Genomic DNA, 22,293 nt, shown 5'->3' on the forward strand with positions numbered 1-22,293 from the left:
CAGGTGTTTTGTAACCTGGTGATAAAAAGAGACTAGATTAGTCAGGCATGATCTACCTGCTACGAACCCATGCTGGTTTCCCCTCAGCATAATTTTTCCTGCCGGGCTCTCGCAAATGTGAGCCTTGATAATTTTTTCAAAGACTTTGCCTAGGATGGAGGTGAGACTGACTGGCCTATAGTTGCCTGGGTCCTCCTTCCTCCCCTTCTTGAAAATGGGGACCACATTGGCCCTTTTCCAGTCCTCCGGGACCTGGCCCGTGCGCCACGAGTGTTCAAATACTCCCGCCAGTAGCTGCGCAACGACTTCAGCCAGTGCCTTCAGTACCCTCGGATGGAGCTCATCCGGGCCTGCCGACTTAAACGCATCCAGTTCCTTCAAGTGCCTCTGTACCATCTCAGGGTCTACACTTGGTAGTCTGGCATCCTGGTGCTGCCTCTCTACAATCCCAGTAAGAGCTTTGTCTTGCCCCTCGCTTAGGAACACTGAGGCAAAGAACTCATTGAGGAGTTCAGCCTTGTCCCCCCTGTCCGTCACCAATATCTTATGCCCATTTAGTAGAGGTTCTATTCCACCCTGGGCCTTCCTTTTACTCCCTATATAAAAAACAATTTTTTGTTATCCTTAACTTGGGATGCCATCCTCAGCTCCATGGTAGCTTTGGCCTGCCTAACTGCCTCCCTACAAGTGTGAGCAGAGGAGGTATACTCCTCTCTAGTAATCTCTCCCCGTTTCCACTTTTTATATGCCCCCCTTTTAGCCCGTGGACTGCTCTGGATTTCTCTGGTCAGCCAAGGAAGCCTCTTGGCCCCTTTCCCCCTTTTTTCCTGTATCGGGATCGTCTCCCTCTGTGCCTGAAGGATCATTTCCTTAAGGCATAGCCACCCTTCCTGGGCTCCCAAGTCTTTAAAACTCTTACTCTGCAGTGCGTCCTTGACTAAACGCCAGAGTTCATTGAAGTCAGCTTTCCTAAAGTCCAGCACTTTCACCCTACTAGTTACCTTACCCACTCGACGTCTTATGGTGAATTCTGTTATTTGGTGATCACTGTCCCCCAGGTGACCACCGATCTGTATGTCTCCTACCATGTCATCCCCCATTGCCAATACCAGGTCCAGTAAGGCATTCACCCTAGTGGGACCATGTACCTCCTGCATCAGATGGAGGTCCTGTACACAGGATAGGAACCTGCGTAAACGGTGGGACTTTGCTGTCTGCGTTTCCCAGCAGATGTCTGGGTAGTTTAGGTCTCCCATGACTACCGCCTCCCTAGTTTTTATGGTCTCCGAGAGCTGCCTCAGGAGCCCCAAATCTATTTCTTGCCCTTGGTGTGGGGGTCTGTAGCAGACCTGTACCACCAAATCCCTTTCTCCTTGACCTCCATGTAACCTAACCCACAATCCTTCTACTTTCTCCTCCTCTGATTCCGTTTTGATAAGGGTCGATGTATATTGCTCATTGACATAGAGCGCCAGCCCTCCCCCTCTCTTTCCCCGTCTGTCCTTTCTGTACAGCTTATAACCCTCAATGTGTACCGTCCAGTCGTGGGAAGGATCCCACCAGGTTTCTGTTAGCCCTACTAAGTCGTAGGTGTTTTCTGCAAGTAGGAGCGCTAGTTCATCCTGCTTGCTCCCCATGCTCCTACCGTTACTGTATAGGCACTTGATCCCTGTGACTGGCGCCTTTATTGCCCCCTGGCTCTGATGCCCAAAGGGCCCCTTATTGCTTACCTGCTTATTGCTTACCTGTGGTGTACTGCTGGCCCGCTCCATGGATTGCAGGTTCCAAATGTTCTCCTTCTTCAGGCTGGGCTGTCCTTGTGGGTGCCACATGGTTTGGTGGTCCACAGTTCCCCTGCCCTCATCATCTCCTCCCCCCAACGAGCCTAGTTTAAAGCCCGCCAGAGGAGATCCGCCAACCTAGAAGAGAACACACGCTTACCTTTGGGGGACACACGCTTACCTTTGGGGAGAGGAGCTGGGCAGGGTTATTTTGCCTCAAGTGACACAACTTGCCCCACACTGAGGTGCATGTCTGGGCACGTGTGCTGAGGAAAAAATCCTCGGGTCAAATTTGTGTTGCTCCTATTTGAGCTGCTGCAAGCACACATGCCTGCATGTGTGGATGAGCCTTAAGGTGCCACCCTGCCCTCCCCTGCCTTATATCTTATAGTGATATATTTAATAAATTCTATTTCATTTATCCAAGATAAGGTTAAAGATGACTTAATCACAGTCTACAAGTCCCTACTTGGTAGAAGGATTTATGATTCTTGACAGCTCGATAGTCTAGCTGAATATGGATAGTGCAGCTAAGCGGTTCCCAAACTCTGACAGATTGCGCACCACGAATTTAAAATGATACAACCTTAAGTACCAACAGCAATTTTTTCAGTTCAAGTTAAGTACCACCAACACATTTTTGTCATATAAAGTAATTATAATAAATCTGTTAATGGATACCACTGACAGGTTCTCTGCCTACCACTGGTGGTACCCGTACTACAGATTGGGAACTGCTGGTCTAGCTGAAAAAGGCATAGCAAGAGCCAGTGGAAATAACACGCAGATTTTCAATAAGAAAGGCAAGATATAACTGGAATAGTTTGTGGTGGATTCTCTATCACATGCAACTTTCTACAAGATATTATATAGTTTAAATTGAAGGTATGGGATGGGTGCAAATTTGAAATGGTTAATTCTGTGATCTGAATTGTGCCAGAGGTCTGATTGGATGATCCTAATAGTCCTTCTAGCCTTAAAAACTTCAGGTACATGAACTAGTTCTCTTTTTGTTTGGGAATTAGCCCAGTCTCTTGAGTCTTCCTTTGTAATTGAAATTGCTGAAATGTGGTATCATATTTGAGTTGTCTCCAAGTCAGCAGGCTCCTTTTTGGGGTATAGTGATCATGATTACATACAGTATTTGAGTAATGAGATTGGAGGGCTTGAAATTCAGTTCTGCTGAAATTGAACTGCAAAGTGAGATATTATAACTACATCAGTCAAAGAAGATCTGAAAGGTATTTCTGCTGAAAATAAAATACCAGTGTAGGAGAAAAATATTTAGTAACTGTGGCCTATTTTAGACCTTGAAAGCAGAGAGTGAAAATACACAAACATTTCCCCTGGATCTCACACACACACGCACACGCGGCATAAAAAGCAATACAAGGTAATACGTTTCAGTATGTGAAGGAATAATGTGATTATGTGCTGATGTGAGAAATATTAAAAGGTATTAGTAATACTTTTAGTAGTAATCATAATTCCTAGCTCTTCCATAGAACTTTTTTTATCTGTATTTTTCAAAACTCTTTACAAAGGTGCTTACCTTCATCGCCCTAGTTTTCAATATTACAATTAATACCATAATTAATAAACTAATACTAATAATCAGCATTATGTTATTAGTGGCCCCACAAAGCACATAGACTCAAATTTTGCCTTCACTTAAAGCTAGGTAACTCTGGACTACAGAGGATTGCATAGATATAACTGACCACAGAATGTATATTGACATTTCTGTGCTTCAGCTGTGGTAATGGTGTGCTTTATAGGAGGTAACCCTGTATGTCAGTCTCACTAGAAAGCACTTTTTCACCTGTTTGGCACTTACATGATATTTGTTTTCCTTTTTCTTTCAAACCAACCTAAATACATTATTAATCACTTACTTTTTATCATTATCGTTATTAACAAAATAGCTAATTAGCTGAAGAAAGAGTTTATTATTTTTATATGTTTGGATAATATTGGATGAAATGTTGTATTTCAGAATGTTATTTCTGCATAACTTTGATCAGGGAAAAAAGAATTACTCCTTTTTCTGCATTGTTTCCCATAGGGTGCAGCTTTAATTCGAATGTTGGCTAATTTTATGGGTCACTCGGTGTTTCAGATGGGCTTACAAGTAAGTAGAAAGATATCTGTCTTTTTTACATGCATCTGTTCCAGATTATTTCTTCTTTTTTTTAATTTGCATATATTTCTGCCAGTGTTACTCTTTTTAAATATCTCAAATGTTGAGGCAGCAGATCTCAAATGTTAAGACAACAGCATGTCCCTGAAGCTGAATTTAATAGAAAACGCTAAGTTGTATAACACAAAAACCATCATTCTAGTAAATGAAAGCTGCATGTACAATTCTTAGTGTGTCAAATGATTGCACTTTAACTGCCATGCAGTTTTACTTCCATTTATTGTACATCACCAAATAGAAGTAATTTTCAGATGTTCAAAAACCTGTGCAAGGCCTTCATTGAAAGAGCTTGCCAAGAAAAAAGTTACTTTGCTTCCATTACATTTAAATTTGGATATAAAAATAAAAATGAATGATATTAATCCCACTAGAACATGTGCAGCTGTGAGGCTAATTATTTTTTTTTCAAATAAATATGTTTTCCCTTCTTTTCCCTTACCCCACACAACATATCAAAACCCTTGAGCTTTATTTTTACCTTTGCTGAACATGGAGTGCACTTTGCTTAATGTTGTTTTGAAAACTCATTTTGTCTTTTTAAAAGACATTTTTAAAAAGTAATATTTCTGTGTAAAGAGAGAAATTCACAGTGCTGACTGTCAAGGATGGACTCTCTGAAACAATAATGCAGGGCAAATGAATGTTTTGTCAACTACTTTAAAACAACCCAAAATAGAAAAAAAAACAAACCAACAATACAATCCCTTTATTCTATTGAAATCTGTTTGAGTAAATCATGTTACAGGCAGCTGTGATTGATGAATTATGTATGATTCAGTCTGCTACTTAGAAGTGTCCTTTAAAGTAAATTGATGTTCACCTGAAATACAATTATGCTAAGATGGAAAGAGCAATCAATCTTATCTGTTCTTAGTAAGCTTTTCATTTTGAAATTTAAATAAACTACATCTGGGATCAGGTCATATTTTAACACAGTAATTTTACCTCCAAGTAAAATGGATTTAAATATAAAATATAAAACAAAAATTATATAAATACTCTGGTTATGTCATATAAAGGTGTATTTAGTGTTATAGGCAGCGAAATGAATCCCTAGAGGAATTGTAGCTTTTCTGGAAAGTTTGTAGGACTTGGTGCAATTAAGGTTGGAAGATTACTGGTTCACTGGAGCCTATAAGCTTCTTTCCTTAGGTATAATATCAAACCAGGTCATTTGGGCTTATCTTCTAACACAGATAATTGTTCTTCACCTGGAACATTTCCCTGAACAAACCAACATGTATACAAGATGAAATCCTGAACCAGTTTCAGGCATTGGGTCTTTTGCCACTGACTTTAGTGGTCTCAGGATTTTATCTAGAAACCTTCTTCCATTCAGATCTGTTCATAGAAAAATCTAGTGTTATACTATTGACATTTAAAGGTTTCCCCACAATGAATTTGATTTCCTCTCAAACTTTCTTACATCAAACCTTTTAAATACTAGAATTATATAGTAAAAATGTACCTGCAGCATCCGTGATAAAAAAACCAAAGCAGTAGTGATGAAGAGTATAAATAGCTTTAAATTCCATGTCTTATTTCTTTCAGAAAAATGTATTCTCATGTACATCTTTTGGTGTTTGGTTTACTTTATTTTTGCACAGACACCATTATCTCTCAAAAATTGTATAATTGGATTCTTTCCCAAAATATTTTGAAAGCAGTAATGAATTATTTCAGTATGTTACTAAGTTAAATAAATTCAAGCCAAAGCCTGATGTTTTGTAAAAGCTTATGTGGCGATTAGAATATCATAATTATTACGAAGTTGTAACAAAACCCTGGTTACAACTGTAACCAGCCATCAAGTAGCTTCCTCATTCTTCTTTTCCTCACCAATTTTGTTGTAAATAAAAACTGTTTTGTCTGCTAATGATAGTCTGGAAAGCCTCTGGGCCTAAAGAAACAAGAGAACAAAGAAACATAATTTTACTGGTGAAAAATAATCCTAAACTCATCATCTTATAAAACCACATGTGCTGTCTAGACTCCAGAAGGAAATATACACCTTTTGTTTGTGTGCGAGTAGGCTGAAGTGCAAGAGATGCTTGCTTATCAGGGCTTGTGAGAACAGGGGAATATAGGGGTGCAGTTGCCTTGAACCTTCAAAATTGAGAGGCCTTGAAAATTATGAGCATTTTCTTTTTTGATGGACATTAAAATGTAATGAGTAAAATAATTTTAAGTAGCAGGTGTACAAGTAAAGTCAAAGTATGAGCTAATGAATTCAGTTTTGAATTCAAACAGAATTATTCTATTTCCTGTTTCTAAAATGGGAGGTGTTCCGCACCAGGATGCAGCAGGCCTCTGAATTTTTTCTGTTGTTGTTCATGTTGATGATGTGCATATTCTGAGTGAATGCGAGTGAATGATTTGTGTCTTTGTAGTTCACAGACACAGCAAGATATATTCCCTTATTGTTGTACAATTAAAAGATTGGCTCTAGTTCCATCTACACGGAGGAAAGTATGACCCTCAAATTATTCCCTACAATATGCATCACTTTAGGCTCTGTAGTCTCAGTACTGCTACTTGAGATATAGGCCCATGTTCTTTTCAATTAAATTTTAACATGAATTCTAAGTTTTAACCACATGCCCTTTCTCAAAATAGTGGCAGAAATCAAAATGTTATGGCTCCTATTTATATGGTTCTTTAAACAAATTATTACTCTGATAAAATACTGTTTGATAGTCCCTCTTTTGTCTTTTAGCTTTTTCCACTACATTGCTAAATAGAAGTGTTCCAAGGGTTACGTTACCTGTTTACTTTTCAGTTGCATCCAGTATATTTAATATATTATTTTCATAATTTCTTATCATATTATATAAAGTAGGGTGTTGTGTAGATCCCTTTCCTCTGCAGGTAGAGGCAATGAAATCAAAATACTACAGAATGTAAGTAAGAATGGCAGAATTAGATCTTTAGTTAAGAGAAGATGTTACAAGAATGACAACAAGCTCTCAGGGCAAAGAGAGGGGGAGGTAATACAGTCAAGGGATAAATCTTCTTCTTTTAACCATTTTTCTTTGTCTATCATAAGTCCATATTATTGCCAGATAAGTATTTTTTCCCACAAAATATCTGAAGTAGACTTTTTCCAAAGAAGTCCTTTATGTATCCAAGAAAACAATTAGTTTTGTTAAAATGAATAAGAAAAGAGATGACTATAAAGAAAGGGGAATGGGGCTCTTTGTTAGATGTACGTAAACAATAAATGTAAGCGAAAGCAAATGACAATATAGGGCCCCCAGGAACACTGCTATTCACCAAATCATTTTTGAGAAGATTGGGAGCGGGTGGAATTACAATAGAATCACAAGGTTTTGCCTCATATGTGTGTTTGAATAGGTTCCTATTTATCGAGAGTAATTTGCCTGTTTCTGGAAATATATTTGTGAAAGACTGTTGGATTTTAACATTGGACCGCCATGACCGAAGTGCATCAGGCATCTGCAAAATGAAAGATATTGTTTTGTGAAGTCTCAAAAATATATGCTGTCTTGGAACTTGTGGTATTTGCAACACAAGGTTTAATAATAGAGACTTAACTTTCTGAGTGTTTCACATTATAGCACCCTGTATACAAAAGAAAAGAAAGAACAAATTTATATTGGATGTGATGAATAACTGAGATTACAATCTATAAATACCCACATTTGTGAGATTCTGTCATGCTAGAAAACTACAGCTATTACTTATCATTTAATCTGCCTTCTTACTTGTAATGTAGAGTTCTTTGTCTCTTCGGAAATTCTTAGGAGCCCCTTTTTTACACACTCCTTAAAGAACCCCACTTTTAAGTGTTCACTAGAAAGGACATAGCTAGATAAATGCCATTCTTAAATTAGTAAGAGAGGTTCTATCAGGAGCTCCTTTTCCAAAGATACCCTAATATTGACTGTTCTTTCATGATGCATGAAGGAGTTTGCTCTGGTATATGGGTCTCAATATAGGCTGTGCAGGTTAAATGCTAACCAGTAGCAACCTCCCTAAAGTATGTGGATATCTTTGTTGATGCCTTTTTCATGAAAAGGCACTAATCAGTTGTACGGATATGAGAATGTGAAAGATTTGGTCATCAGCACTTCCTCTGATTCTTTCTGAAGTATAGAGTAGGAGTAAGAGTAGGAGACCTTGAGTTGGCGTCATTATGCAGGATGTTAATATGTGATATAATTTTACATTTGGGGGAGATTTTCATCTGTTCCATCTGGAATAGATTATCTTGCATGGTTTGCTGTCAGTGTAATATTACATGTCTTAAAGTTTTGTTGCTATAAGCTAGAATACCAAGGTGTATCAGTTACTCTTTATATTAAGTATGGAGTACACACAATGATTTTGAGTTTCAATGTTCAGGTATGTTTAAAAAAGGAATGCACTGGTATCTCCAGCTTTCTCATGAGGCCCTCTGGCTCATTTTTTCTTTTTACATTTTTCTTATACTTGGTTTGATCATTTTGTAGCCCAATGTATATTACTATATGTTTGTCAACATTACATTTCATTTGCTGCATAGCAGCTCATTGATCATATAGATCTGTATCTTTTTCAAGTTCGCTTGCTGCTGTATTTGTGTTCATCACTCACTCTGATTTAGTGCATCATCAGCAGTTTGAATTAGTTACTGTAGGAACTTCTGTCTCTGTGATAAATTAACAACTTTTGTACTTTAAGCTGTGCACTGTACATCTGGGAGAAGACCTTTCATACAGTTCTTTCAATATACCTTTAATGTCCCAGTGCTGCTGAGTGGTCACTGTATTGAAACTGATAGGTCAACCTTTCACAAGAGTGATTTGGGGAAATGGGGACTGCAAACTTAGAAACAGCAGTGCTAGGCTTCCAGCCATTTTTCACTAACAGTCCAACTAGGAGGTTTTATGAGCTCCTTTCATCTGTACTACTTAGCGTTCACTGTTTTATAATTACCTTTTTATACATTCCTATATTCCACTCTGAATTCCTACAACTCTTAAATTGTGCAGCAGTCTGACACATGACATGCTATAAAAGGCTTCTTAAAATATCAAACAAACAGATACTCTACCTGCTATTGAAGTATTTAGCCATGTTAGTCTGAAGTTAGGCAGAAGGCAAGCTAGGGTAGCATCTTAAAGATTAACTCATCCAGAGAGACATACGCTTGCATAGGTTGCAGCCTACTTCATCTACTTGCAATTATCTAAGTTGTTTAATTTTTTGATCTAAGACTAGGTACAGACATTACAGGTTTCCCTCGATTTATGCAGGTTCTTTATATGCGAATTCACTCTTATGCGATGAGCATATTTAGACACATTATTCGTTATATGTGAGGTAAATTCACTCTTTTGTGATCAGCATAGACGCCCCTCCTTGCCCAAGCAGGTAAGTCTGTGAGAGGAGGGCAAAGGGCCATAGCCCCACTCAACCAAGCCTTGGCTGCAGCGCCCCTGTAGCTGCTGGGCTACACCGTACTCCCCCTGTCCCTGCTCCGCCCTGGCTCCAGGGTGAGGGCCGTGCCCTGCGCTGCCTGGGGCTCCGCTTGTCCACACTCACCTCTGCTCCTAGGCTGCAGCATGCCCTGGTGCAGGCAGCTGGTGTCAGCTGCTCCTGGAGATGCTCCAGCATGGGCTGGGGTGAGTGTGGACAAGTGGAGCCCTGGGTGGCATGGGGCACGGCACTCACCCTGGCTTCAGGAGAAGTCAACACTAGCTGCCTGTAGCAGCTGGGCTGCACCGTGCCTCAAACCCCCCAGGGCTCTGCCGGTCCCAACTCACCCCTTCCCATACTGGAACGGCCCCGGGAGCAGCTGACACCAGCTGCCTGCACTGGGGCACAGTGCAACCCAGCTGCTACAGGCAGCTGGATTCGGCTGCTCCTGGGGCCACTCTGTTCCCTGTGCTTTGCTGCTTTGTTCAGCCCTGGGAGTGGCACCCTTCTCCCCGCCCCTTCCCTAGTCCCAGCCTCACTCCCTCCCTCACCACCATGGAAACCTATCCCTATGTGTTACATTGTAAAGTGGGTATGTGAATTCAGTTCATAAGCCGTGCTCCGGGAACACATGTATCGCATAAATGGAGGGAAACCTGTACACATAAACCACTATAAGTGATTGGAAACTGGTTTAAACCTTTAAGAGAAAAGAAGTTCCGTGCACACAGACCAATTAAAAAATGGCTGATCCCAATCTAAGATAGACCTAGATCAATGCAGTATCAGATTTAATCAGTTTAGGTGAAACTAGTTTATTGAACTTCTGCACCTGATCCCCTCCTGACTCAACTTAGGTTACTTTCCTCTGGTATCTCATGCCTCCGGGCCTAAGGAAACAAAAGAACAAAGGAAGATAAGTTTACTAGTGAGACATGCCCCTAAAATCATCATCTTAGAAAAACACATGTGCTGTCTAGAATCCAGGTCCCCACTAACCCTCCTCACAGGGTGTGGTGGGCCAGTAGAGGGTGCTCCTGAGTTGAGCCACCCACCTCACTGCACCCGATCACCTTCCAGGCTCCGAGTGCTTCCCTGGGGTTGCCTCATGTCTGGCCAACCCCCTTCCTGGAGCACACCCGCTAGCCTGTGGGTAAAATTGCCACCGCCCAGGAATGGGCTTGATTCTGGCTCTGCGCCCCCTGGGAAAAACAGGCTTAGTAGCCCTCAAGGGTACTTGATTCACTTCAAGAACTTGGGATGTTTCCCTCAGTTGGAAGCACAAGTAGTGTTTTCCATTAGTCAGCCAAACGAAGGGGACCCCAAGGCATAATCTAGACCCATTCCCAATAAGTCTCCCACACTAGGTACAAAGGAGAACTTTATTGGTTACAAGGGGTGGGGTTGGAATAGGGTACAGGGTAGAGCAATATCAGAAAAATCCCATAAAGCAAACTGGCATGGCTGGGTAGCCTTTGATCATGCATCTGAGTTACTGCAAACTATATATCTAGTTAGATCTCAGGTAGCTTACTCACGATACCATCCAGAGGCAGGAGGAGAGTCCCTCTGGAGGCAGGCAGTTCCTTAATCATGAGTTTTGAGAGAGAGAGCAAGTTTCAGATGGTCCAGCTCTTCTCTCTCTCTAAGTCTTCCTCATGGCTGCTGCCCCTCCTCCTGGGCAGTCCTTAACTTATATAGCCCTTATGACCTCATTTACGTGGTCCAATGGAGGCCAGCACCTGTTGGCTGTCAGCCAACCAATTTGAAATGCTTCACTAGTTGCTGGGTAGACTGACAGTCTCTAGCTTCCCAGGGAGCCCAAGCCCCTCACCCAGATATGTGATGCCAGTCACATAAGCAGAGGGAGCAGATTTCCCCACTCCCTCGGGAATGTATCCAGCTCAGGTTACCTAAAGAGATAGGATAAGGCGTGTTTCCTCTGGGCCCATCCTAACCAAATTGTCACCGAGCAGAGTTTTTGGGGAGAAACAGAGATGGCCTCCTACCACACAGGGCAGAGGATTTAGCCTTAACTTGCACTCATCTGCTCTGGCCGAGTCCTGGTCCAGCCCCACCCCCAGGCTGTCAAAGAGCTGTGGCAGCAAAGCTTCTGCTCCCCAGCCCTGCATTCTGCCTGCACCTCTATGCCAAATGAGACAGTGTGGGGTAAGGTGGGGGAACGGAGCCTCTTTCCCAGCTCCAAGGCCCACCCCAGATCTAGGGTCTACATAGCTGGAGGGGGGGCCTGTACAACAGGGGCTTTACCCCCTGCTTCCCCTGCTCTGCTGCCCAGCCCTGCCAAGCCAGGTAGGGGTAGTGGTGGGAGGAATCTCTTGTCACACAGGTCCCCCACCCCCTCTCAACTGTACAGACTCTGGTTTGGGAGAGGGCAGGGCTGGGGTCTCTGTTCCCCTCCCCCTCTCCACTTAAAGGCAGCTTATGGAGTGGGGGGCAGAGCTCAACCCTGCTGGCCAGCTGAGCCACACAGCCTCCCTGTCTGATAGAGCCAAAGCCTCTGTTTCCATCCCCCCTCTGTTGCTTTGAGGGGCCCAATCCTTCCATCTAAAGAAGTCCCCCATTGTGGAGAGCCCCCCATTGTGCTGCCACCTGCTAGACTGCCAGCTGTGCGATGGTGACCACCCTCTGGAAGACTATGTGACCACCTTCTGGAAGCCACAGGTGCAGAAGGGGATTTGGGGCATGTGCCTGACAGCCAATCAGGGATGGTCCCTGCTCGGCTGTGCTTGGCTGCCCTTGGCAATCTTTGGCATGCTGGGAGGTGTGTGGGAGTGCCCTCGCTTTCTGGCCTTGGTCAGTGCAAGCATCTCTCTGCTTCCCACCAGTGAAGGATGAACATACATTATATTTGTTCCCAATCCAACCTGTGTAGCTTAGACAAACCTATGTAGATTTGATCTATTCTGCCTCAGGGGTTTTGAATGTCTGTACTTAGCCTAAGACTCTAGAAGCATCAATATTACCTTTCCTTGTCCATGTGATCAAATACTATCCATTACATACTACATAATGTAAGACTGAATACATCCTATTTATCTTATGCACCTATTTTCTATTTATTTGTAATTTATGATAATTAGCCAGCTGCTACTGCCATCATTGCTAGGTCTGCATTCCACTAACTCACTTCTTGGTAGATTTTACTGTACTGTTTTATTAATTAGGCACATTAAGGGCTAGAATTTAGCTTTTTCTCAGTGTCTTGTGTATGGGGTAATGAGTAGCTCTGCCAGTAGCACAGATAAGGAATTTTGACACAGCTACTTTCTTGCCCCAGGAGGATATAATGTACTATACCTTTTATTCAGTGTTGATGTGCATCCTATTTTGTCTGAACTCTTCTGGCAGGTGCACTGAGTATAATCGTGACTGAAATTCATCTCATGTGTCCCTTTACCAATTTACTCCAGAGCACCAGGGATGCAACCTTCTTGGCTATGTACAAACAGTCAAAAAGCCCGAGGCTAAATTGGTTCAGTCTTTGCAGGTTAGTCTAAACTGCAGAGATTAAACTGAGAAGCAACTGGACAGACATTTGCTTTTATTCAGGAAATGCAGCCACATACCTGCAGTGGCTTAAGCCAGAAGCCCGGGGTGCAAGAGCATGGCTCTCTGGAATGTAGCCATCATGGACTGTGTTTGCTTCCTCTTCCTGATGCCCCTGAGGTCTCTGGGATTTGCAATCCAGAATTACAGCAGCAGGACTCTGCAGGGTTTCCCATCACTTCTTCTTTCTGCTTCCACGTTCCTCTGGAATTTGTAGTCCACAGTTACAGCCAGCAGTAAGTTTTTAGCAGGGCAGGGCAGGGCAGGGCAGGGCAGCTCTGCAGTCAGGGGAAGGAAAGTTTAACCACCCTCCCTAGCCCCAGACCTCAGCCAGGGTTTGTCTGGGGGGATAGTTCCTGCCTCCCCACACTTAACCCTTCTCTGCTGGAGCATGCAGCTGGAGCAGGGCTGGAAAGTATGCTGGGATGCTGGGGGACTGTGATTTAACTTGAACCAGGAAGGGGTCTGGGACAGAAGTTCCATAAACTGGTTTGACCCAAATCAATTAAGTCTGATACATTCAACCTGGTTTATCTTAAACTAGCTTCAGCCATTTTGAAACTGGTTTATTTGCACTGAACTTCTGTTACAGGTTTCTGATGACTTAAACCAGTTTATGTGTAACGTCTGTCCCTAGCCTTCAAAACTTCAGCAGAGAGGGGTGGGGCATGCAAGAGATGGGGTCTACTTTCTCATATATCCATATACATCCCTGCAAGCTGTGACCTGCTCTAACCTAGCTAGTATTGATTCCTTTGTGTTTTAAACCTCTTACACTCTTGACTGACACCTGTCCCCATAGCACCCTGTTTGTATTAAATGCAGGTCTTCTGAAAGTCTTCTGAAACTCTCCAGTTCTGTTCTATCATATATAACTCATGTGGGAAGAGCAAAAAACAGCAGTGAAGCATTTATTACTGTCTCCAGTACTTTGTCATTTCTAATTGCCTACTGCCTCTCCCTCTTGATAGTGGGTAAACTAATTCAGCTTTGAAGATTTTCTTAAAAGGGCGATGTTTTTTTTTTCCTTTCAAAATTAGTACATAAAGTATTTTGCTTTGAATGACGTGGGTAACGTGATTGTTTTAATACTTTTTTTCCTGTAAAATATGTCCTAGTCAGCATTCCATGTGCCTGACCCAAAGACTAGTGAAGCAGCTTTCCTTTTGACTCGGGGGGGGGGGGGGGGGCATGTCTTACACACACACACACACACACACACACACACCCCCACCCTAAGCTATATTATGTCTCAAAAGGCAAACACTCAAAAGTCAGAGAATGCCAAAAGTAGGCCAGTACAAGGTTAATTTGGCCCCCTTGTGTAGTACACTCTTTAATTGCATGGTCTCCTGCTATTTTCTTCCAAAGACCGCTTCCTCATTCAGTGCCTAGGATGGGCTATGCCTATTGAATGAGCAGCTATTCATATGTTTTATCTGCATTGTTCAAAGTATATCCCCATGTTTTATTTACTCAACATTATTCCAACTGTTCTTTGAAAATGTAATTTGTTTATTTCCCTGGACCCCCTCCAGAGTGCTCATAACTAAAGTGTCTGAGTGCTGTATACACAATAATTAATTTATTTGCACAACCTGTGAGTATTATTCCTATTTTACAGAAGGGGAACTGAGGCACTATACAGTTTTAAGTTCAGATTTCCACTGATTTTGAGTGCCCAGTTAGAGACAGTTAGCACTTAATTCTGTGAGCATTATGTAGCACTTTATATATTCAAATCATAGTTTCTATTTGCAGATCTCATTCAGATCAACCCTTACGGAAATTGGGGTATCAAGTTGGAAAGCCAAAAAAAACAAGGATCATTCTATTAACATTGCTATAAATAAATCAGTGGGAATTGAGCATCTAAATATCTTTGAATGCGGGCCAAAAAGATTAAGGTCAAAACTATTAGTAATTTTGTGTGCATGATTTGAGATGCCTAGGACTTGAATTTTTTAGAGTGCCTAAAGTTATGTGTACTTCATATATTTGAAGTACAGCTCTGATTGACTGATTGATTCACCTGGAGTTGTGAATGCAAACTAGACACCTGGTCTCAAGGTAGGTACCTGCAAAATATGAAATGTACACTTAGTGACCACCCATGTAAAGTTTGTTTGAAGGTTCTTGCCTAGAAGCCCACAGGATTGAGTGCTGGGCAGGTACTGTCTTACGCAAATATGCAGAAATGTCACATATGTAAAATCTTTTCTCTCCCAGATTGATATAGAATTCCAAAATGGGACATTTCCTATAAGATGCACATTTGTCCAAAAATTCCAGCCCAGCAAGTTGACTAACCAGAGAACCAACTAGCTAGGCAGGCAGGAGAACTGGTTGCCTGGTTCCCTGAGGAGTTAGGAAGCCCAACAGCAGCCTGCAGAAGTTGGGCATCTTGACAATCTGCAAGGGTGCTGGGGAGCCCAGCAGGCCCTCAAGTGGGAAATCTGGCAGTCTGTCTAGCAGACTGCAAAATCAGGGAGCAACTCTAGGAGCCTGGGGAGCCTGCTAATTGGGTGGTTGGAGGGCCAAGCAACTCAGGGAGCCTGCCCAGCTGCCAGTGGGCTTGCTGGAGGAAAACCAGGGAGAGTAGTCAGTTCCCTAGTTCCTGTGTATAATTTCTTCAGAACCAGCATGTTCTAGCTGAATGTTTTTATGCATTCAAACCAGCCTCCTTTTTTAATTAAACACTCCTGTGTCTGAACATTTTTGGTCATCTCTGATGAGAAGTCTGTGACAAGGGCAGGGATGAAATCCAGTTTTCTAGGGTAGTATTCAGCTACATTTAACATCAGACAGACCCTTTGCTTCTTCCAGTCCTTTGCCTCATTCACAACTTCTGCAACTGGAGAGGTAGGACTGCTAAATTTTCCAAGGTATCCCAGGATGCCTTCACCTCACCCACATTCCTGGACCCAGTCTTCTTGTCCCTATTTCTTTCTTTTAGTCCCTATCCCATCAAGCTCCTTGGCTTAAATAATTCCATCCCTTCACCGCTGTATTGATTTTTGTTTTTGTATATTTAAAACAGACACCTTCCTTCTGTAACGCCTGTTGCCAGGAAGGGGTCATTAAGAGCAAGGGATAGATAAGTTCCTTTTTCTGACTTTCAGTCCCTGGCTCCACCCTGGCTCAAAAACAAAGATGAGCAGTCTGGGTCCACTGCTATAGCCCTGGGCTGAAGCTTGCTCAGTAGCTGTGTTGAGGGTATGCATGCAGTTTGGTCAGCATTGGAACTCTAGGAAGAAAAATGCTCTTTGATGGTTTTCTTCAAAGCTTTTACCTGTAAAACCTAGTGGGTTTGTACCAAGCCTGAGCAAACTGTAATGCTTCAAATGCTCACAACTTGGCCGGAAGTGGGCAGATTTTTACAGAAATTGAAAAAAAAATCATACCCCTGATATGTGAAGTATCAGTCCAAATAGTTAATGCTTTGGATAAGTTAAAAGCAGTGACAGCAGAACCAATAATAGGAAATGTCAGTCAACCTTAATAACTAACACTACAGTCCCATCTACAATAGCAAAAAAAAAAAAAAAACCCCAAAAAGACCAACAACCCAAATTTTTTACATTTCATTCAATGTCCCTTTAATGCAAAATACATAAGCAGCCCTTAGAACAGGAAGTGCAATCCCCTCAAGCTATGAAGAAAACTACACCCAGGTCTTGGTCCTGGATGAGTCCTCCAGTTGCTAGGGGTAAGATCCAAAAGGCAATGTAACTGTCTAAAGTGCCACTTAATATTTAAGCACCTAGAAACAAGACTATGATCCACAAAAAAAACTTTCTGACTACAGAGGTATCAGAAGGGCGGTGGGTGCCTAAATTTTCACCAGTGAAGTTCCCTAAATATCTAAAGGCTGCTGCTGCCTGAGCCAGAGTTGCCATCTTCAATTCTTGGCTGAGCATGTCAAACTAGGCATTCCTCTGCAAAAGTCTTGGTAAGCATAGTTAGATCAGCTCTACCACACTGAGTTCAACTCAGACAGCTATGCTGCAGCAGCCACTTTCATTCAAGAATAGCCACGGTAGATCATTCTGGTAATTCTGTCCTTATTTTATGTAAGAGCCTAGTGGCTAGAAAACTCTTCCAGAGGTAGAAGTTCAATGTCCTCCTTAGCTTTACAGTGTCCAAAGCCATGTTTTGCACATCCCAGGATGCTGCCCCAAGTATCAGACTCTAGGCTAGGGTGGAGATTTGAGTGCTCTCCAGCTCTCCTGGTAAAGTTGGGCCACTGTGCAGCCAGAAAGGCATGATTCATGGGTTCAAAAGTGAGCAGGCAGGAGGGAATATAATTCTGTAGCCTAGCAATAATGGTACTTAGGAAGGGGAGTGGGGGTTGCTTTCTGGTTTCTGTTTTCAGCACTGTGCATTTTCCTGAAAGCAACACAAAATACATATACAGTCCTGATTTCTTTATGGATATGAGCCAAAATCCCTTTGGTTATTATAATCTGGATCATACTGCTTAACTGGAAGTGATTATACTGGCTGGAAAGTTTTCCAACGGCTATAAGCTGTTACTTTATTTGCTCAATGCTAAGGTGCATTTTCAAAAGAAAAAAAGAATAAGAATAAGATTACAGAGTTAGATTTGTTTCCCCAGGACATTATTACTCTTTATGACTATCTCTGAATCAATGATCTTTTGTATAATACATATATAGCTTTTTGACATGCTTTCAGTAAGTTTTATTCTCTTGTTGCATGTGAAACTCATCATTACTATTTTCTCCTACAGTTGTATTCAGAATAGGTATGAATCCTCAGATAACATCAATTGGCTCAGTGGCTGTCTTAAAATATGATTCAGACTGTATGTATTCTTTCCAAATAAAATCATATTGTTTTCATGATGGGAGTTTAGTAGCAGCCTCATTCCCTCATGTCTATTCCTTCTGTCCTGGTACAAACAAAACTCTTGTTTAGCTTTTTTAGAAGTCAGTAGGAATGTCGCCAGGACAAAAATCTCAGGATTACCTTTTTTGTTACTGGTGAATACATATTCAAAACTAAAATACACAACTCTACTTTCATTTAGACTAACAGAGAAATTTTAAAAAAATCGATAAAACAAGGCCTCATTAGATTCCTTAACTAACTGGAAATTCAGTTGCTGCCTTCATTTCCCACCTGTTACAAAACATTTTGTCTAAGATGCTGTCATTCCCTTCATACCTAGAATAAAAATTAAATGGTCATCCTAATCTGCTTTATATTGGGTACTGGCTTTTTAGTGATAACCATTGTTAACCTACACCTAGTTATATTTTGAACAAATTAGGCAGAATTTGTTGATGCATAGTCACACTGCTTGAATTTACATATCAAACTTGAAGAGGGAAATATATCAATATTGGTTATTTGCTATGTAACCATGGGTCCTAAAACATCTGGGAATGTTGACAGGTAGAAAGTTATAGGGCGCTTCCCAGTTGAAACAAAAAGCAGGCAAAATTAGGTATGCACAGATAGACATATCAAATAAACCATATTATTGAAAAACTTAAGCTGTATTTTGCAATACTGTGTGCAGTTTTAATCACCTTATTGTTTTTTTGCCTGAGAGCCTTCAGCACTGAGAAGAAATATTTAACAGGTCAGAAAGCCACTACAAAAGCTGATAAGCAGGGTTGGAGCTTTACAGTTGGTGCTCTGTCCGTCCATCTATTAATTTTTCTGTAGATATTATCCAGAAGATGCTATCATCTAGGTACAGTGGTGACGCACAAATCATGTTCTTAATGGATTACTTCTGGTAATTTCTCTTGACATCCTCATTCTAACCTGCATTGCTGTGGCATTTCTTTCCAATTCCAGGTACTTAGGTTTCTGCACAAAAAATAGTATAGAAAAGGCACAGTAAGCAACTGTTTACATTGCTAGTAATCCCCAACACTGGTTAATGCAGAAGTGCAATCAGTCAGTACTGTCACAATTAATAGATTCCTCTGGAAAGGGGCCCTTCACTTTTTGTAGATTTAAAATATATTCATTGAGTAAGGTCTCTGTTTACTAAACAAAACCAAACAAATGAGATCTAAAACTAATGCACAAATCCAGTAAAATATATGCAGTTCTATTTTAAGGAATACTTTATTTCTCTAAAGCTTGTTCTTAGTTCAGCAGTTTAGCATTACTGCCAAATAATACATCAAATGCAGTTTTTCTTAAAGCAAAGCTTAATGTACTAGCAGGTGTCTCATTCTAGAGCAGTGCTAAACATCAGTACCATCAGACTGTGATGGCAAAATAACTCCACCATTCTGCTAACAGTTCCCTTTAGATTTCTAATGCACATTTTTTTGCCACCACAGTGCAATTTCATTTGCCATATTTCAAAAAGGCTCCTATTCCTTCCTCCTTTATACATTAGTGGTTAATAGGGGAAAAGGGACTCTATATACTGCAGCTATTTTGGTCTTCTGGTAAGAATTGCTTGTCACACAGATGTGTTTAAAACTATGGTAAATGATACTAGGAACCTTCTTAAGAACAAGGTTTGGGTCTGTGGTTTAACTGCCCGCATTTACATCAAATTGAATCATAGTTCAGAAAGCTTCACAGATTATATAATCCTATATTTTGCAATATATAGAAGTCTTACTGTGAGAAGTTCTCTCATGTTAGAATCACAATAATAAAGCTGCAGTGACTTCGGTTGAGTTACTCCTGATTTATATTGCGGCAAACTTTTGGAATGTTGTCCCTTTTCTTTATCAGCAGGGAGCTTGCATAGAGAACCAACTATAGTCCCCTTATTTTAGTTACAATCCTTTCTCAGTCTGTCCTCCTTCTATCTCTTGTTATCTTCTGTTTTACATAAACTTCAACAGTGGCCCATTTTGTGGAAAGTTCACGTCTTGTAAAGTGTATTTTGCACTTTAAACCTTCTATCTGGGATATTAAAAAGTGCTTGAAATTGGCTTTATCCTGTTCCTACTAAAATCAATGTTAAATCTCCTATTGACCCACATTACATCAGAAATGTCAACATTGCAGATCTGGTTGTTTTCATAACTTATGGGAGGATTATGAATTACTCTGAAAAAAGGGAAAGTTAAAATACTGTAATTATTTTGGTTTATACAACAATGTTGGCTCTAGAGAGAATTAAGATTTATTTCAATGTGAGGTTCCAGTATCACTCTTCTTGATTAGTAGTTATAGCTTGTTGTTTGAAGATAATGATTTAATTGCAGATACGACATGATGACAGTGGATGTTTTCTGATTGCTCATTATTGCAAGCACTATGTCACTGCTGTATGTGTGAAAGATATAAACATCCCTTTTAAAAACAAAGGGCTGGATCCTGAGCTGGTGTATATTGTTGTAGCAGATCCATTGACTGACTGTTTACACCAGCTGAGGAGCTACAGTGAAGGGAGGACAAAGCAGCAGCTGAAGTGAGCACTGGAAGGGTACAGCTAAGGTACATGCGTGCCGCTTAGATAGTGTTTAAATTCTGCCTGACACCTCTATAGTCTTGCCTGAATCAGTATCTTAGTTATTCATGAATGGGCACTTTTAAAAGATAAACAAATAAAACTGTCAGATTAAAGCTGACTTTTGTGGTAATCACAGTAAAATTGTTTAAAAGTTCCAGTTGACAGGTATTATTTGTAGTTTACTGCCATTGTTGATAAAACAAGAGCCCTAGTTGAAGCCAACGATCCAGCAGTTAAAAATGTACAATATTATGTAAAACAGGTAAGATCACACTTGATCTTAGTCATTTAAAAAAAAAATAAAAGATTAAACCCAGGATCTTTTAAAGTGGATGGTTATTCTAGGTGCCAAATTTGATGCATCTTAAATGGATCTAATTTTCAGAAACCGGGAAAGCAATGGCAATCACTTTTTATTTTAGAAAATCTTGGTCCAACAGTGCTCTATAGATATTTCCATACATATCTATAGATGTCTGTGAAGATGATTTTACTGATATTTAAAGAATATCCAGAGGAGAAATACTTTGCTATAGTACTTTTAAATTACACATGAAAACTGATGTAAACAAATTAAATAACTTTAAGTAAAGAGGACTCATGGCATTTCTACACGGGGAAGGAAGCTTGAGAAGCAGACATCTGAATTAACTAAAGGTATGAAATTAAAAACCTGTGTGGACACTTTCATGGAAAATTTCAGTCACCTTAATTTGGTTTAGTTTATTTACATTAGCACTTTGGAAGTGAATTAAGCTAAATCAAATTAAGGCCATATCAACTCTGAATGAGAGTGTGTGCACAGAAGTGTGATGCAATTTAATAAATTTATTTTAAAAGTTAATAGGGGTAAATTTTCCGGAGCAGTCTGCATAAACAAGCCCTACATTTTTTTTAGTTAACATTTTTGCATCTCTTTGAACATGTAAAGCACATACAAATGCTGAAGACAATTGACTGTCCTTTTTATGCCCCTCACAGTAAACCACTAGGACAAAATCTGGTAAAAGTAACAATGGCATTCTCTTGGCACTAGGTTTTTCAGTCTTAGACCGTACTCTGATCATAAATCAGAACCATAACGCTGTTCATAATCCTGTCCTTTCTGTGATGCTGATATCAATGAGAGGCACACAGGAGGATGTGCCTGTACACAGCACAATAATATTACTAAGTAGTATCCTGGGATTCGAGGCTATTTCACGCATGTTCACAGCTTCCCCATGAGGCTAGCTCTGTCATCTTTTATTGTAGTTTTAATGTCATTATTTTTATCTATGGAAGTGGTGATATTTATTGTTGTTTGTTTTGCAATATTGATGCCATGGACAGCCAATACCTACATTTTTGTATGAGAAATATATTTTAATTCAGTAGCAGATTAAAATATGGCAAGGTTAGGAACTGGTTTTGTCTGTTCTGGAAAACAATTTCTTATTAATATTAAAATATAATCTCTGGATTAAATATAATCTTTAGATTAATATTACCCACACTGGTACTTTTAACAAGGTATCTGGAAGACGGTTTTCTGGCATCCTCAAATAAATTGATTCTATAAGTGAAGCAGCTATCTATTTATTTTAGAGTAGGTGGATACCAGTGGTTCTACAGTTCTCCTGTCTGTTACGATCCTTGGGTCTCAGTATTGGGGTGGCTCTGGGTTTGGACCAACTAGGTTGCTAATGCCAGTGCCTCTTTCCCCTCAAACAGAATTATTCACTGACATTCAGCATTTAATTTCTTGTACAATTTTTCATATAAAAATACTCTTGACCCAGTGGTTTGCTGTAGTTCCTCCACTTACAGCTCTTGACCTCCTCTCTCATAAAACTCTTCATCACTTGTGCAGCCTCATTGTC

The 22,293-nt window shown here is 40.6% G+C and overlaps 1 protein-coding gene across 4 annotated transcripts in view; it reads left to right on the forward strand.

Moving 5' to 3' along the window:
- TRHDE (thyrotropin releasing hormone degrading enzyme) overlaps window positions 1-22,293 on the forward strand; it is a 334,099-nt gene that overhangs the window by 198,701 nt on the left and 113,105 nt on the right. For all 4 annotated transcript variants that reach the window (XM_059726094.1, XM_059726093.1, XM_059726092.1 and 1 more), the window contains exon 7: window positions 3,847-3,912. In XM_059726094.1, coding sequence (XP_059582077.1) covers window positions 3,847-3,912 — 66 coding nt within the window. The remainder of the gene's footprint in view (window positions 1-3,846; window positions 3,913-22,293) is intronic.

Source organism: Alligator mississippiensis, chromosome 4, assembly GCF_030867095.1.
Source record: "Alligator mississippiensis isolate rAllMis1 chromosome 4, rAllMis1, whole genome shotgun sequence".
In the NCBI taxonomy this organism is placed as follows: Eukaryota; Metazoa; Chordata; order Crocodylia; family Alligatoridae; genus Alligator; species Alligator mississippiensis.